Genomic DNA, 17,650 nt, shown 5'->3' on the forward strand with positions numbered 1-17,650 from the left:
TAACATTGAAGCGGTTTAGAGTAGCTTACTTTTTTTAATTAAGGAATCAAAACATTCTGGCTTCCAACATCGCCTTGTTTAGTTCCCAAAAAATTTTGTAAAATTTTTCACATTCTTCGTCACATCAAATCTTTAGACGCATGCATGAAGTATTAAATATAGATGAAAATAAAAACTAATTTCACAGTTTGGTCGAAATTGACGAGACGAATCTTTTGAGCCTAGTTAGTCTATGATTGGACAATATTTGTCAAATACAAACGAAAGTACTACAGTGTTGATTTTCTAAAATTTTTCGGAACAACAAGGCCCATGCTGAGTGCAACCGTCCATTACAAGTTTCAAGTACGAGCTATGTCTTTTGGTGGTTGAAAATTAAAGTGATGAACAGCGAGTTCCACATGTACCTTGCTACGTGACAATAAAAAAAGAGGTGCTGAATTGTTCACCTCTTCGACAAAGTTGTTCTTACCTCTGTCTTTAAGTAGAGTAGTTACATTATTTGATCACTCTCCTAAACAGGGCCTGGGACACTGGTTGTAGCGTTTTAGCACACAGTAGCACCCGGGAGCGGTAGGTGATTGTAGAGAAGAAAAAAAGAAAAAAGACAAGCAAAAAGGATAATTGAAAGACACACAGGAGGCAGAGCAGGTGAGTCGCGACATGCCGACGTGGCAGGCCGCACGTCGGCTAGCAGTCCAGGGAGGCAGGGACGAGGTGGCGTGCTAGCTGCTCCCTCCGTATAAAATAGAGGTAGATTTAATTAAATTTATGAAAAAATGCGTATAATGTTATACCTTTAAATAAATTTATTATAAAAATATATTCAACGTCGTATCTAATAATATTATTTATTTACTTATTATAAATATTAATTATTTAGATATAATTGGTTAAAACTAAAAGTGTTTGATTTCTCAATAAATAAAAATGATATTTATTTTGGGACCAAGTGAGTATACTACTACCCCCGTGTTTCTTCATAGAGCATGAAAACAGCTAGACTGGCTAAGGATTAACAACTGAAATTTTCGAACCAAAGAAATAAAAAAGAGGAAATTGCTATTCCTTATATCAATCAAGTTAACAAAAAGAGAGAGAGAGAGAAAGAAAATGTTAAACGCCCACATTCTTACAGTACACACTCTCCGCGTGTCTAGCGCACGTGCACGTGCGACGCGTCGCCCGTGTTTCAGCACACGCACGACGACGCGACGGCGGCGGTGGCGGCCCGGCCGTCGGACGGCACGAGCGCCACCAGAGCCAGCAGTACGGCCATGAGGCCCACCGGCACGAGCAGCAGAAGATACGGCGGCGGCGGCAGCGGGGGCAGCACGAGCGGCAGGAACACCAGCAGCGCGGTGAGGCAGAGGAACAGCGCCGCCAGCCCCGCCGTGAAGTACCCCTGGCCCGGCGGCGCCAGTACTACGGGCCTTGCCTTTGTTGCCTGCCGGCCCCGCATCTTGCCACTGCCACCCTCGGCGTCGCGCATTCGCCCGCCGCCGCTGCCTCCGGCGGGCCAGCGGGAGCCCGCCTGCTTCCTCTCCTCCGCCATGCACGGACTCGCTCGCTCGCTCGACCGGCGGCTTGGTCACCTCGCTCACCTCTCTGCTGCCGCCGACTGCAACTGCAACTGCAACCCTGAGACTGAAACTGAAGTGCTGGAGGAGCTGGGAGGCGGCGGCACATATAGAAGCTAGGTGATTCTTGCTTATTGCCTCTCGATCGCCTGGTAATGGCTTTGTTGGAATCAAGCGAAGGCGATTCTTGCCTTGATTCGAGTGGCGCGGTGGCCGAGAATGGAGATACTGATGTGGCTGCAGAGATTGACCTGGGATTGCTCTGAGGACAGACGAGGAAGATTTGGGAAGGCCGGATGCAATGTATGCAGATTCGAACGCTGGTGTAGCAGTAGCAGGCAGCAGCTGGAGATTAAAGACCGAGGACTACGTACGTACCTTCGGTGGTGTTCCCATTCCCAGGTCTAGGTGTGGTGCACCTGGGTGGATGCAGGACGACATCGACAGACTGGAGGCCAAGTTGGTCGTCTTCAAGATCCATCCAAATACTTTTTCGGTGACGGGTGAGTGTGAGGCAGAGGCAGGCAGGTCGTCAGTCAGACAGGTGAGACACCCTCGATTCGCAAGCAAATTCGGGGATTTGCGTCCAAATTCCAAGGACGCAATTAGCTAGTATATACTCCTTTCGGATATGGATTCCCCCTGTTTATATATGTCTCGATCAATCGTTTCAGCCCACTGATGCTGTTGCTGAACTGCCGATGCTAATGTTAGTTTATTATCAGCTAAAACCCAGTTAGAAGCGGTCGTACTTTTTCAGCTACATAATAATCAATCTAAGGAACGGGCTATTATGAGAGAAAAATATTCTTATTATGTAGCCAGAAAAGTACAATTAATTATGACTGATCGGCTGTTCGGGGCGTGGCCATACATGCACTCGCTCTGTTACTTCTAGCATATTCTACTGTTGCTCTTGTATTCAGCCAGCAACCACAATTTCACTTTGACTAGCAATTGCTGGGATTTTACATAGACTAATAATTATCAATGCTATTATCAGATTCTTTGAGTAAAGCATATTTACGATCAAATTTTGGATCTTGAACTCGTTAAATATGTTTACTTGGGTAATAATACCCCAAAACAAGTTAAGATCGTTAACGGCTGAGTTAATGCCCGTTACTCACTTTTTTTAAATAGATATATTACTCATCAAAGTACTATACTGGAGTTATGTTTATGATCTAGCAAAGTACTCTCTCCAGATTGGTAAAAAGAAATCATTTTGGACATGACATGATGTTCAAAGCATAACTCTAACTTTTCATTTTTATAAAAATATTTATTGGAAAGTGATATATGTATATTTTTATAAAAGTATATATTTTAAGACAAATCTATTTATGTGGTTTTTATATTTCCAAAATCAACAACTTAAAAGTTATTTGTGATTTATATTCTCAACATTTTGACTCAAATCTTGTTTAGAACGACTCTTTTTACTAACCTGGAGGGAGTATGGAGTATGGGGTAAATGAAGGTCTGTTGGAAATAGTGGTACATAGGGAATAATGCTAGAATTGAGTTTAAGTTGGATATGCTTGGTTTTGATCTAATTTGGTGTAATAATAGCAGAATATTTGTTCCTTTATCTTAAAAAAAAAAGAAAATCAACCAATTTTATGTTTAATAAAAACAAAATAATTATAAGAGCTGCTACGTGGACCGTGTTTGACAGGTTCGTCTGATAGCTCTAGCATTGGAGCTGGAGAACCACACCAAAGAACTAGAGGTGGAACCAAAGAACTAGAGGTCGAAAAACACTTATGCACTTGTAGAAGAAAATTTGTAGCCATTTTACACAAATGGAGGAAAAACGAGGTTTTTTAGGCTTTGCCCTAGTGCTTCGGCTGCATCGTTGAAGCTGTTGCACACAAATGGAGGAAAAGGCGGGGGTTTTTAGGCTTCGCCCTCTAGTGCTTCGGCTGCGTCGGCAAAGCTGTTGCGGAGGAGCCCTCCCGAAGGGATTCTTAATTAAGCAACACAAAATCTGTCATTACTAGAATTACTATGAATCATGGAACGGACGCAATCGACGATCCATATGTGGCGAGTGGCCTCAAGATGAAGCAAGATCGGTGACCACACAGTATGCATCTCGCCTGCGAGACATGACGAGACCGTGGCTGGGTGATAGAAGTAAAAGAAGTGAACGGGCAGAAAAATACTGCTCTGTCTTTTTTTAACGGGTTCGGAAATATCGGATCACCTGTCGATCGATCGGCATTTGCATGTCTGCAGTCTGCACGCGTATCATCGTCGCTTTTGGGAAAGCGAGCGCGACAAGTTGTTGGCCTGCTGGTGTTGATCGCCTGCTCTCGGCTGATCGCCTCGCGGGGTGGTGCTGGTGCATGCACCAGTGGCAGTACGTCCAGCAGCACTCAGATGTCTCCGGTCCGGTTCAGGCGGCCAAAGGTGTCGTGCACGCGTGGTTGCCACTTGCGACGGCGACTGGACGCCCACCGTGCCGTCTGCCGACCGCCGTAGGTTCACAAGGCAGCGAACTAACGCTAGCCATGCTGCTGCCGCGCTTGGTCGTCTCCTCTACCTCCGGCAATGCCTCATGCCCGGCGGAGCGGCGGGTGAGCGTTGCTGTTCGAAAGACAGAGCCGTCTTAAGGGTCTTTGTGCAAGCAAAAGGATAAGAGCCCATCAAATATTTTTTTTATATGTTAAATACATAAAATATACAGTACAACTAAAAAGAATTAATTTGCACCATATGTTTTAGTTTATAAAAAGTAATTATAGTACAACAAATAAATAAGTAGAATAGAATTAGAAATTTAGAACCCTATCACTGGATACTAATAACAAAATTGGTGAAGCCTCGATCAGCTATGCCCTTGCTCTTTCTGCTCTAGTGTCTAGTAGTGACATCGTGTGCGGACGTGTGGTGTTACCATGTCATGGAGTCACATTGTTGCATTGGACGATTGGGCAATAGGACGAGAAGACGATAAAAAGGAACATTGATCTGCTCAACTAATCGATCAAGCGAGAATATGAAGCAACACCAGCAATAGGTGGATGTGGATGACATGCTGATTAAAACCTTCATGAAAACCCGTGCAAACCACGGTAAAAAGTCGTCTAAATTCACCAAAAAATCACACATGTACATAATATGATGATACACAACCTTGTAAATATCTTGTCCAAACTCAAATTTGTTTGTGAGATATAAAATTAACAAATTTCTAACAAATCCCGTGGACAACATTCTTGCTTGAAATTTGTTATTTTTATATCTCATAAATGAATTTGAGTTTGGACAAGATATTTTATAAGATTGTGTGCCATCATATCATCTACATGTGTGATTTTTTTGGTGAATTTAAACGACTTTTTTGCTGTGGTTTGCACGGGTTTTCACAAAAGTTGTAGTTTCCATTAGATATAGGTCTTACTAAGTATTATATATATTACATATATACTTATAGGCCCCTTAGCGTCGTGGGCCCCCGGCCATCGCACCGGTTGCCCACCTCCTAGAGATGGCCCTGTCGAAAGAGTCTATTCACTAACCTCCATTTGTTAATTTATTATGAGAGAAAAACAATATTGATTGTCAGAAAAAGTACAGTTTAAGGTGTTGTTTGGTTGGGAGCTTTTCACCCGTAGTAGGTTCACGCTTAAACTGATCCCACTGCTTTCTGTTTGGTTTACATTACATCTTCCTGTAGCGGATCACCATGTTAGAGCAACTCCAAAAGAAGGGCTATCCATGTCATGTATTCTATATTTGGCTATTTTGGGAGAGAAAAGAGAGTCCAACAACTATTGTATTTGGTTTGCTAAAATAGCAAGTCATCTATCCCGGAGTTCTCGCATGGTAAATATAGCTTGCATGTCCCGCTAGCTATATGATTTGTCGTATAGAAAGACTGTTGGAGATTTTTGTTTTTTACATGATTTTCTATTTTAGAGGTTGGCTAAATCTTGAATTTAGCCATCTATTTTTATCAACTCTCTTGGAGTTGCTCTATGGATATGGCTGTATACAATACCGAATAATACAGTACAATACCGATGCCACTCGTAGTCTTCCTCCTCGACCTAGACATATATGCATAGCTCGTCATTAAGGTCCGTTTGGTTACTCTTGTTAAATTTTAGCTAACTAAAATTATTTTAGCTACTCTTAGGTGACTATTGAGACTAAACTATTTTAGCTCTTTTTTAGTCATTATGTTTGAAAATTTAGCTACTAAAGTGACTAAAGTTTAGTTGACTAAAATTTAGTAAGGGGATCCAAACATGCCTAAATCCATGAGGCTTTATTTGGATGTTGTCGGATTCACCTCAATCCACATGTGTTGGAGTGGATTGGGGTGGAATTTAGTTCAAGTTCCACTCTAATCCACCCCAACACATGTGGATTAATGCGAATCCGACTACATCCAAACAAGGTACGAGGGATTTCAGTGAACCTCTCCCTCCTCTTCATCTTCTCAGCAACTTGAGGCCATTAGCCAGTTTCTATCCCTAGACTTAGGGTCAATATATGATGTCATGGCCATTCTACTTCACCTCGGCTTCCTATTTCTGGGCATCATTGTTTTTGTGTTTCTGCAGCGGGGGACTTAAGCACATCTTCATGGCTGGCCAGCGCTATTATCACCGGGCAAAGCCGTTGCCTTGTGTCCAAGCATGGCAAGTTAAGTTCATGATGATGGGATTATTTGGTTATCTTAGTTACGAACCAAACATATCGATGCGAAATAAACCACTACCACGAACAAAACAAACAATCTTCTCTTTCTACTACAGTGTACTAAGCATTAGGCGCTGCAATTTGATCTCATTTACTTTATCGTTTGCCTCACCTTATCATAAGTTTGTTTATGAATTTTATCATATTTCTCATATATGTAATAACTATTAGCTTTTAAGAGATGATTTGATGGAGAATCAACTCACTCTATTTCATAAACCGAATTAAAATGTGAATAGTAAAAATACAATGGACCACTGGAAATGACTCACTGAACATCAGAATTGCGACAACGTCTCACTGAAAATGGTAAATTTAACTATTTTTTAACCTTATCTTTATCCTTTAGGTGAATTTGATCATTGTTTTGTTCAGGGCAAAATTGTGTTAGTGCTTATGTTGTAAACAATTCTAGTCCATGTTTTATAATTGGTGCTCAGGCTAAGTACCACTCTTCATTTGCAATTGTAACATAAGCAATACTCTTCTTTGTTTTATTATGCATCATCTCTATTTATAACACAAATGGATGGTGGTTTAGATATAAGATATTACTACCAGTTTAATCTATTATCTGTATAGTCATGAACTCCTATTTCTCTATAACCATGTTGATCCACGTCATCTAACTTGTCTAGCCATTAAATTGTTTTTATTCAGTTTTTATCCACTGGATTTATGTCAGGAGGTATTTGGTTGGAGGTGTTAAAGCTTAACGGTTACTGTAGCTCTTTCGTTTTATTTGGCAATTAGTGTCCAATTATGGACTAATTAGGCTCAAAAAAATTATGTTGCAAATTACTCTCTAGTTGTGTTTTTATTTCGTAAATAATCTATATTTAGTACTCCATGTATGTGTCCAAATAGTTTATGTGATGGGAGTTAAAGTTTATGGACGTAAACCAAACAAGGCCTAATTAGAGCATTTCCAACCATTATACATTTGAAGTTATGCATTTTAGGCAAATTGCAAACCCCCAAATGAAAATGGCAAGGCTAAAATCGAGTGATCTCCAACCGTTATGCAAAATGCCAAGTCCATCATCTTTTTTTCCCGGAAATTTTGTTTCGCGGCACTCCTTCCCGCGCGGCCAATCAATCCCGCGCCAAACAGCCCGCCGTCGTCTCCCGTTCACCAATTCCCGCGCCAAACAGCCGCGCAGTACCGATCGTGAGCTGCGCAGTTCGTCGTTCCCGTTCGCAGTACCGATCTCCCGTTCCGTTAGTTCCCGTTCACCGTACCGGTTCGTCGTCTGTTGACCATCAGTTCGTCGTCGTACAGGTTCGCCCCTTGGCTCCAGTACCGATCTCCATCAGGTCGCCGCCATCAGTCAAGCTGGCGAAGGAGGACGCGCGATGCTTCTCCTATCGCGCGAAGTGGTGGCGACGCGAAGGGAAACCGCACGAAGGAAAGAAAAAAGCCCGCGAGGTGGAACCGAGAATCCCGTGATCTCTATTTGCATAGCCGGACTCCTTTGGCATATATGCCAAGTTTCCCCCTCCAAATGCATATCTATGTAAAATGCAAAGTCCAAATGCATAACGATTGGAGGGGTTTTTTTGGAGTTTTATACATTTTGGTAAATGCCAAGTCTATTTGCATAGTGGTTGGAGTTGCTCTTAGCCACTTGTCAAACACAAACACCAATAGCTCTTCTCTCCCCTTTCACGTGCCTATCTGTTTCTCTATAAGCCACTTGTCCAACACAAACACCAATAGCTCTTCACTCCCCTTTGACGTGCCTGTGTTTCTCTACAACCATGTTGATCCACGCCATCTAGCTTGTTCTAGGCATTTGATTGTTTTCAGTCAGCCCTTATATCCGTTGGATCGACAAGTTTACATACAAGAGTAATATCCATTTTTTTATTTTAGCATAACATAAATAATTGGGAAGTGAAGGAGTCTTAACACAAACTTTAGCTACAAAAATTTAGAACGAATCCTTTGCATGTCCGTTCACAGGTGCCCTAAGCCACCTTCGCAACACATCACCAATAGCTCTTCTCTCTTTTTTCGCATGTTTAGGGCTTGTTTGACACATGTTATGAGCACTTTTTTTATCAAACATTTATTTTTAAAATAGCTTTATGTGTGAAACTATTTTTCTTCTCCTCTCACAATGATATGAGTTGGGATGAATCTAAAAAAAGTAGTTTATTGTAACTCTCTCCCTAATTTCTCTCTTTTATCTATGTATAAAGTAGTTGGTGAAGCTATTTTACCAAACACTTTTTCCAAAACAGTTTAACTTCACCTAAAAAGTTACTCATAAAGCTATTTTCTAAAAAATAGTTTTGCTAATCAAACTGAGCTGTGCCAAACATGATCTTATTTATCCATCTTTTACACTCTCTTGTATCGTTTGAAATTCAATTTCATACTAGAATGAGATGAACCTAATGAACTAACGAATCAACCCAAAGTTGAATTTTATTCAAAATCAGCTCATTTCCGAAGGAAAAAAAGAATACAATCGAAGCATTTCTGAAACAACATCGCCATTTATACCGAAGAAGAAAAAAGGAAAAAGTTTATTTTCCTCTCTTATTTTTTACGAAAGTCCGCTTTTTGCTCTCTAAACTTCAAAATCGGGCAAATCACCTCTCTCAACTTTTAAAACCGTGTTTTTACCTCCCTGCCCAGTTATAAGCGGTTTTGAAGGCAGTTTTGTCTATCTTTTGTTTTATTTATTTTGGATGAATCTTTAAAATATCATATTAAATCATAAAAAATCATAAAATGGAAAATCTAATTTTATTGGACTTCACATAAGTAGATCTACACATGAACATATAATATAGTATGCTTTAGTATAAAATTTTGCTATAGATTTTGTTCTTTTATTTTCTGTAATTAATTAGAATAATTCATAACTGTTGTTTCTATAGTCTAATCGTGGTAAATTTTACTGCGGCCTAATTATTATATGCTTCAACTGTAGTAAAAAATTCATACTCATTTGGATCATGCATAACTTAGTTATAAAATTATTTAGCGTTAATGCTTGTTAAATCTAATTAAATCTAGAACTAAGTTATATATTATTCAATGAGTATGAAATTTTACTACAGTTCAGGTATATAATAATTATGCCACCATAAAAATTTTACAACAAATGAACCATAATAAATGTAGTTATGAATTTTTCCAATTAATTATAGAAAAATAGATAAAAAATCTACAACAAAGACTTTATACTAAAGGATACCATATATATGTTCACTATGTAGATCTATTCATATAGAGTCCAACAAAATTAGATGTTTCCATTTTATGATTTCTTTTGTGATTTACTATTTTTTAAAAATCAGCCAAAATAAATAAAAAATATAAAACTGACTTTAAAACCACTTATAATCTGTACAGTGAGGTAAAATGCATGATTCCAAAAGTTGAGGAAGGTGGTTTGACTGATTTTGGAGTTTACCGAGAAAAAACAGACTGCTAAGGCTAGAAAACTGGACTTTTTTTCCATGAAATAAATATCTGTCTCGATATACAATGGCCTAGCAGACTGGCCTTTAAACCCAAAGCCGGCCCAGTCAGAACATCGGACCTTGACCTTACACGGCGGACGGCGCCGGTCCGAGCCGGCCCATGTACCTCAGTCCTCAGATCCCCGCTGGAGCACTACTCGCGCACGCCGGACGTCGTCGCCGAAAGCGGTCGCGTGCAATTATCGCACGACACCGTGTTACTTTACTGCCCTCCCACCTGCGCCGCCGTTGCTTCAACTCGACTCCAGCACCCCTTCGTCTCGTCTCCGCATCGCCGCTTTCGCTCCCGGTGACCCGGACCCGCCGGAGAAGCCGCCATGGACGAGGAGTACGACGTGATCGTCCTGGGCACGGGGCTCAAGGAGTGCATCCTCAGCGGCCTCCTCTCCGTCGACGGCCTCAAGGTGAGCGCGCACTGAGCGCCGACCACTCGCCTCCTCCCGGTAACGACACCTCGGACCTCTCACTCCGGCGGTCCCCGAGTCCGATCCGCCACTCTCCCCCCCCCCCCCCCCCCCCCCCCCCCGCGTACCCGGACGCCGCTCGGGGCCTGCGCATCGCATGGTGCGTCGTGGTAGTAGATCAGGCGGTGCTGCTCTGGCCCCTGTTTGATCCGGGGCTGGTGCGCTCGGGTGGGTGCTTGTCTAAGCTATCTGCGCATCTGGATCCTGGCATTGGTCCGGGGAGTTAGCCAGTTGATGCAGACCATCGTGAAATCCCTGCGAATGTTGCCACAGTTTCTTCAATTCTGTAGACTGGAAAGATCAGGGCAAGCTTTTAGATTCTTAAATGTGGAGACAAATTGACAAACTAGTAACAAGTATCTAGATTCGAGGGAGATTCATTGCTTTGAATTCTGATCTACAGTAACTGATTTGTTTCTGTGACTTAGAAATGTTGTTCCCATCCTGTAAGGCGATAGATGGCATCTATTCTCTGATATTTGTGCAGTGAGACAGGGGTAGTTGAAAGGAGCTTAAGTTTATTAGTCACCTTACTGCTTTAACTTGGCGAATGGTGGATTCCATTTTCAATGGATTCTGAAGAGCTTTCTGTGATGCCTTTGCAGGTTCTACACATGGATAGAAATGACTACTATGGAGGAGATTCCACCTCCCTAAACCTGAACCAGGCAAGAACCTATAAATCTATGTTTTTCTGTTCTTTTTGAAACTGAAACATGTACCGAGTATCAGTTAGTTTGTATAGTTAATGACTGATGAAGTACTCTCTTATTTTCCATTGTACCCCCTTCAATCACCCTTATCTTTTTTTTGTGAACAGCTCTGGAAGAGGTTTAGAGGGGAAGACAAGCCACCGGCACATCTAGGTGCAAGCAGAGATTACAATGTAGACATGGTTCCAAAGGTGTGTAACCCCCCATGGACTGTAGCTATCTATGTGCTTATTATTTCTTGCCATAGCCGTCATACATGACAAATATATTAACTAAAAAACATATATTTTCTTATTTCTTGCGCACTAACTAGTTCCTTAATTGTTTTATATATTCATTACAATACCATATACATCCTTTGCGCTGCTTAGTCTCGTACTGACTGGAACCCTCTGGTCCAGATACCGTTTCATGTCAATGTATTTATTGTTGTTAAAGAACAATAGCTTTATTTAGAATTCAGTCCATGAAATGCTTGAAACCTACAATCAATATATATGCTTATGTTAATTTCTTGATGATAAAGTATGTCTATATCAAACTCTCTTTCTCTTTGACAAGTTTATGATGGCAAACGGTACTTTGGTCCGTACTCTCATTCACACTGATGTGACAAAATATTTGTCATTCAAAGCTGTTGATGGAAGCTATGTCTTCAGCAAAGGGAAGGTAATGTTTTGAGTTTACACTCATCCATCCTAGTTCTATCTTGTAAGTTCAGCTTTTGCTGAGTTTCTCACAAGTGGTTTCTAAAATCATGTTGCCTTATTTCATTTTCATCAGATTCACAAGGTTCCTGCCACCGACATGGAGGCTCTAAAATCTCCTTTGATGGGTCTATTTGAGAAGCGTAGAGCAAGGAACTTTTTTGTTTATGTCCAAAATTACAATGAAGCTGATCCAGTGACACATCAGGGGTTGGACCTCACAAGGATTACAACTAGAGAATTGATCTCGTGAGTGTCTTGACCATCCTGGCATCGTACTACATGATGTCATTGTTGTTCCTTGTTGACATGTTATTATGTGTTGTATGATTCTTGTATCACTCCGCCTCATGTTGCTGCATGGACCTTATATGATTTTTCACCTACTTTGTCCTCTTTCTGCTTTCATACAGTATGATGATATTTTGTGCAACAATAATGTACACAAGTTAATTGTTGTAGTGTTATATTGATGAACAGCTAAACAAAACTGCTATAACTGTTCAACTTCTAAATGCTACACTTTTTCTTAGAATTTTAAAGAGGATGTATAACACTTGGCATGTCCTCCTCCTGCTGTCCTGCATTATAAGTAACCTTATTTGTCATTTTGTTTTCAGGAAACATGGATTGAGTGATGACACTGTAGATTTTATTGGCCACGCGCTCGCTCTGCACAGGGATGATCGTTACCTAAATGAACCAGCCCTTGATACTGTAAAAAGGATGAAGGTATGTTTTGAGTGAAGATTTGTTAAACTATTGTTCCTTTTTCATATTTACTGTAATTTTGTCAAATCTACTTCCTGGCATATGTATCCTTTTATTATATTCCTGATTTCAAGTATTCTTGGATGGGAACATGATAATATTTCATTGGCTGTCTTCTCTTAGCTTTATGCTGAGTCTCTTGCACGTTTTCAAGGAGGCTCGCCTTATATTTATCCATTATATGGGTTGGGTGAGCTGCCACAGGTCAGTTGTTTCTCAGTTCCTTGCACCCACTTTAGTCAGTAGTCACTTTTATTGCACTTTGATGCTTATAAGAAGCTTCCATGCTAATGTGATGTCTTATGGTTCAGGCTTTTGCACGTCTAAGTGCTGTTTATGGTGGTACATATATGTTAAATAAACCAGAGTGCAAGGTAGTGGCTTGACCTTTTTTACTCCTAATTATCATAGTCTGCAAAAGCAGCTTATCAAATATGCTCTTTTCTGATTTCACTATATAATACATTTGCAGGTTGAATTCGATATGGAAGGGAAAGTGTGTGGTGTTACTTCAGAAGGTGAAACGGCTAAATGCAAAAAAGTTGTCTGTGATCCTTCTTACTTGCCTAGCAAGGTAAATGCCACTGCCCATATAAAATTGAAGTACTTTGTTTATGTGTAGAAGGAATTCACTGAAACCTTGATATATGTCAACCAAATTTACTGGAATTTTAAACCTTCCTGCTACAATACCTCTGCCGGCTGCTTTCCTATATGGTGCTCTCCTGCTTTGGGGTTCACTTCGTGTTTGTGAATAGGTAAGGAAGATTGGAAAAGTTGCACGTGCAATCGCTATTATGAGCCACCCAATTCCAAACACAAATGAGTCCCACTCGATTCAGATTATTTTGCCACAGAAGCAACTTGGGCGCAAGTCAGACATGTGGGTCTCTTACTCATATTTCAAATAGTTTTCATTGTCTGAGTGCCTTAATTCAGTTTGCATTGTTTGGTTGTGACATGCATTCTGAAAATGTTTCTTAGGTATGTGTTCTGTTGCTCATATACACATAATGTTGCTCCAAAAGGGAAGTTCATTGCATTTGTGTCTGCGGAAGCTGAGACCAATAATCCGCAGTCCGAACTAAAGCCTGGAATTGATCTACTTGGTCAAGTAGATGAACTGTTTTTTGATATGTATGACAGATACGAACCTGTCAATGAACCATCTCTTGATAATTGCTTTGTTTCAACGGTAAGTTCAGCATTCTGTAATAACAAAGTGATTACAAGTCTCAGATATTTTAGATGTTTATGGAAGTTTTCTTCTTTGCAGAGTTATGATGCTACTACACACTTTGAGACAACTGTGACAGATGTTCTTAGTATGTACACAGCGATTACTGGAAAGGTAAGTTTCATGTCATATCTCTTTTTACTTATTTTTTGTGGTCAGCAAAGCAGATGTATCAAATATTAATTTCTTCAATGTTGTATTGCGCCTGAGGGTTCAAATCCTACTAGTGAATTTTGCTGTCTTTACACCTGAGTGGTCAATTGTTTGCTAACCTTCTGTCAGCAATAGATGATTTGCCTCAAAACAAAATTAATCCCTAACTAGGCATCTTTCTCTTTATTATTGGCAGTTTGACATTGCTAATTTATGTTTACTGGTCCAAAGATGGATTGCACATCTTTAACTCTCTGCATGTCCGTCTTGCAGACCGTTGATCTCAGTGTCGACCTGAGCGCTGCCAGCGCTGCTGAAGAATACTAGCTAGAGATTATCCTTATTAAACAATGTATTTCCTCAAGATATCATACTTTAAAGAACGGTGTAAGACAGGCCCTGCCTGGTGGCTTGCCAGGTTACCACAGTACTGTGCTGCAGGTGCAGCCGATTAAACGGACAGAAACAGCATATCACCGTATATCATTTATGTGGTGTTTAAACGGGCTGAAGACCGTCTCTGTGAACAGTGGATGCTGATAGATGATGGTGGTTCCTATGTTCCTTACGTGATTGATCGGATGGTTAACTTTAAACAGTGTTCATGTTTGCTAGAACCAGCTCGTTCTTGTCACTGATGTATCGTGATCACTTCTCAGATATGCATCAGCATTTCCGTTTCTTGCTCGCTGCTAAATGCCTCGGTAGTTGTTAATGGGAGAGGGGAGACCCAGAGCACCCTAGTTCCGCTTCATGAGTTCAAGATGATTTTGGGACGACTTGTATCGCAAAGATGTTGTGGGTCTTTTCTAAAAATAAAATAAAATAAAATAAAGGCACTCGAAGAAGCGTCTCATACCTATATATATCGAGAAGAATATAAAAGTACGTGAATTGACATTATGTCGCCTATAGGGTTAAATAGATGTTTTTGAAATTTAACAACAAACAATACTTTGCAACAGTTAGTATAGTGTGGAACTTTTGCGCAATGTTGTAAAACTTCTGCACACAATAGAATAACATGAAGTTCACTACGTCCATAGAGTTCAAACACAACCAAACTTGTATATGAGTTTGAGCATCTCTAACAATTTGCTATTTGTATTTGCTATCTTTATTTTTTTTGGCAAAACAAAAAAATTGTTGCTCCAACAGTTTGGCAAAGCACTTGCCAATTTTTACCAACTTGCCATCCTAACGGTGTCAGCGCGCAAATTTGCGCCGCGCAAACCACTACGCATCGCGCGCGCGGGCGCCGCTGTGCAAAGCTCGTCCTGTTGCTCTGTTGGTTTGGTGCAAAAGCTGATTCAAGCGCCGAGCTCGATGGGACTAAACCTACACAGTGCCACAGTGCCACCAACACGTATGTAGCCCTGCAGTGCCTGATTCACATCAATCCCCATCCAATCGATTGTAAAAAGAAAAAAGAAAAAAATCCCCATCCAATCCATCTCTGTACGCAATGCCACAAAAACAACAGCTACTTTTCTGTGCATGCAAAGCAGAGAAGACAGTCTGAGCAGTACATGCAATTGGGGAAAGTATAATATTTTTATTTGAGGCTAATGCAAACTGAATGAATCATAAATTCGAATAAAATATAAACTCATGTTCGTCTAATACAAATACGTTGGATCCAGGATATGGGCCTACTTTTTTAATTTTACCAAATCCAAATAGCAAATTATTGGAGATATAATTTTTTTTTCACTTGCCATATGTTTTAGCCACTTGCCAAATCACAAAATTTAGCAAGTGATTTTTGGCAAACTGTTGGAGATGCTCACAAAGTATGCATACACAACTGAGTAGATTCTGTGAAAAAAAATATTATAATCAAAAATATAAGAGGGAAATGATTTGTTTAAGTAAAGTTTGAGTCTATGTCTCGAAGTTTGTGCTTATGTCAAGTCCCTCTCAACCACTTTTCTATCCTCTCCTAGTTGATATTTTTCCTTTCGCTACTAGTTGATATTTTTCCTTCCGCAGCAAGATCGCAGTCTCCTAGACTTTTTTTTGGCTCACCATAAGCATAGAAGCTCATCAAGCGACGCCGTCTAGAAGGCTTCATTTCCAAGAGTATCGGGGAGTGTTTCATAAGGCTTATGATAACTCTCTCATCCACCAGAACATCAACATTCCCTACAAGAGACATGTGATGGATATATATATAAGTACATCGACATCCAAAAACTAGTGTTAGAGTTCTAAAAGTGGTCGTTGGACTTGCATACTGTAGAACTTCCGCACCTACATGCAGAACCTACGTGTTGTGAAACTTCCGCAGCTATCCAAAGCAACATAGGTCACCACAAGAAAATGACATTACTTTTCACTCCAAACTCGATTCAATGTTCTTGGACTTTCTGAAAAGCTTGTTCAAAGGGATATCCGTCCCAACCAAGAAGCCCCAAGATCATCAAGTGCAAGTGTTGTGCCATGCGTTTCTCTCATGTTAACATTCGAGGTTCGGTTAGTTTGAGCACTTCAGACTTGACTAACTATTCATGTTGCATCCCTCTTGATAGCATGACATATCTACAGTGAAGATCAAAAGGTTATGTCTATTTCAGCCAGTTGAGTCCTTAATGTCTTCATATGCCATTTATTCTCAATATCTATCCAAATGAGTTGCAAACATCTTTGTCTCAATCCTTTCAGCAAATCACCCTTAAATATGTGACTTGAACCATTTCAACACATATGAGTTCAATTCATAGCTTCAAGTCACTTGTACTTATGATACAACAATAATTTGATCCTCCGCACAATTTGAGTCCTCATAGCTCGGTTAGTACGTAGACTCAATGCAAGTATTCTCTTCTTCGCCTTAGCCATGGTACCTTGATCACCAAGGCATCACTTGCCCTTTACCGTCGCTTAGTCCCTTGATGCCCTTCCTTAGCTTGCTATGTTCACCATATCAAGTCATATATTCTATCATATCAACATTATGCATATCCAAATATTGTCCATCTGTGGGGGGATAGACCCCTATACCCTTACGGCTAGACTTCAGCCAGGAGGCTTGGCCCATTACGAGACGAGTTCAAGGCTTGATCCGACAACCTGGAGTTTCGCGCAAGGAAACAAGATGTGGAGATCAAGCAGGATTCTAGTCGGTTAGAATAGGAATTGATATCGAATTATCCATGGCAATTGTAACCGACTAGGATTAGTTTCCAGATCTGTAACCCTGCCCTTCAGACTATATAAGGAGAGGCAAGGGACCCCCCTATGACATCATATTCTCTCAACACAAATCAATACGACCAGACGCAGGACGTAGGTATTACGCCAACTCGGCGGCCGAACCTGGATAAAAAGCTTGTCCGTGTCTTGCGTCACCATCGAGTTCGTAGTTTGCGCACCGTCTACCGATAAACTACTACCGTGGGTATACCCCAAGGTAGACTGCCGACTAGCTTTCGTCGACAGTGGCGCGCCAGGTAGGGGGTGTGCGTGCAACTTTTCCGGCGAACAAGATGGTTACGATCCCAGCTTCCGCGACCGTGCCCGAAGGCCTCACGTTCACCGTCGGCCAGATCACGTGGACGACGTGCAGCGGCGGCTTCCCGACCACGGTTCCGAAAGAGATCCAGATCCAATCTGAGGTCACGCCGTCTCCGACCACACGCACGACGGCACCAAACTCCCGACCACCGTTCCCACTCTACAAGGGAAAGGAGATCGACTGCTCGGACCTCCTCCAAGCGCTCGATCGCGCCGACTCCAAGCTGCTCGAAGTCTCCCAACTAATAGATGGAGTTCTGCGCCGGCCCGACCGAGCCACTCGAGCGGA

The 17,650-nt window shown here is 41.1% G+C and overlaps 1 protein-coding gene and 1 pseudogene across 1 annotated transcript; one reads left to right on the plus strand and one right to left on the minus strand.

Moving 5' to 3' along the window:
- Window positions 1,131-2,166, minus strand: LOC8076966 (annotated as a pseudogene).
- On the plus strand, window positions 9,968-14,526 carry LOC110430319 (guanosine nucleotide diphosphate dissociation inhibitor 2-like). Its single transcript, XM_021447852.1, has 13 exons — window positions 9,968-10,204; window positions 10,870-10,932; window positions 11,085-11,168; window positions 11,539-11,646; window positions 11,761-11,933; window positions 12,305-12,416; window positions 12,579-12,659; window positions 12,767-12,829; window positions 12,928-13,029; window positions 13,214-13,338; window positions 13,440-13,650; window positions 13,732-13,806; window positions 14,119-14,526. Exons 1-13 carry the CDS (start codon window positions 10,118-10,120, stop codon window positions 14,170-14,172), a joined length of 1,338 nt encoding a protein of 445 aa, XP_021303527.1. The 5' UTR covers window positions 9,968-10,117; the 3' UTR covers window positions 14,173-14,526.

The sequence above is a fragment of the Sorghum bicolor genome, chromosome 9 (genome assembly GCF_000003195.3).
Source record: "Sorghum bicolor cultivar BTx623 chromosome 9, Sorghum_bicolor_NCBIv3, whole genome shotgun sequence".
NCBI lineage: Eukaryota > Viridiplantae > Streptophyta > Magnoliopsida > Poales > Poaceae > Sorghum > Sorghum bicolor.

What these genes read in the sequence shown, in the direction of transcription:
- LOC110430319 (XM_021447852.1), top strand. Translation starts at nt 10,118, where the DNA reads ATGGACGAGGAGTACGACGTGATCGTCCTGGGCACGGGGCTCAAGGAG. An exon ending in TAAATAAACCAGAGTGCAAG is followed by an intron (nt 12,830 to 12,927) that starts GTAGTGGCTTGA and finishes ATACATTTGCAG; the next exon opens with GTTGAATTCGATATGGAAGG. An exon ending in ATAATTGCTTTGTTTCAACG is followed by an intron (nt 13,651 to 13,731) that starts GTAAGTTCAGCA and finishes TCTTCTTTGCAG; the next exon opens with AGTTATGATGCTACTACACA.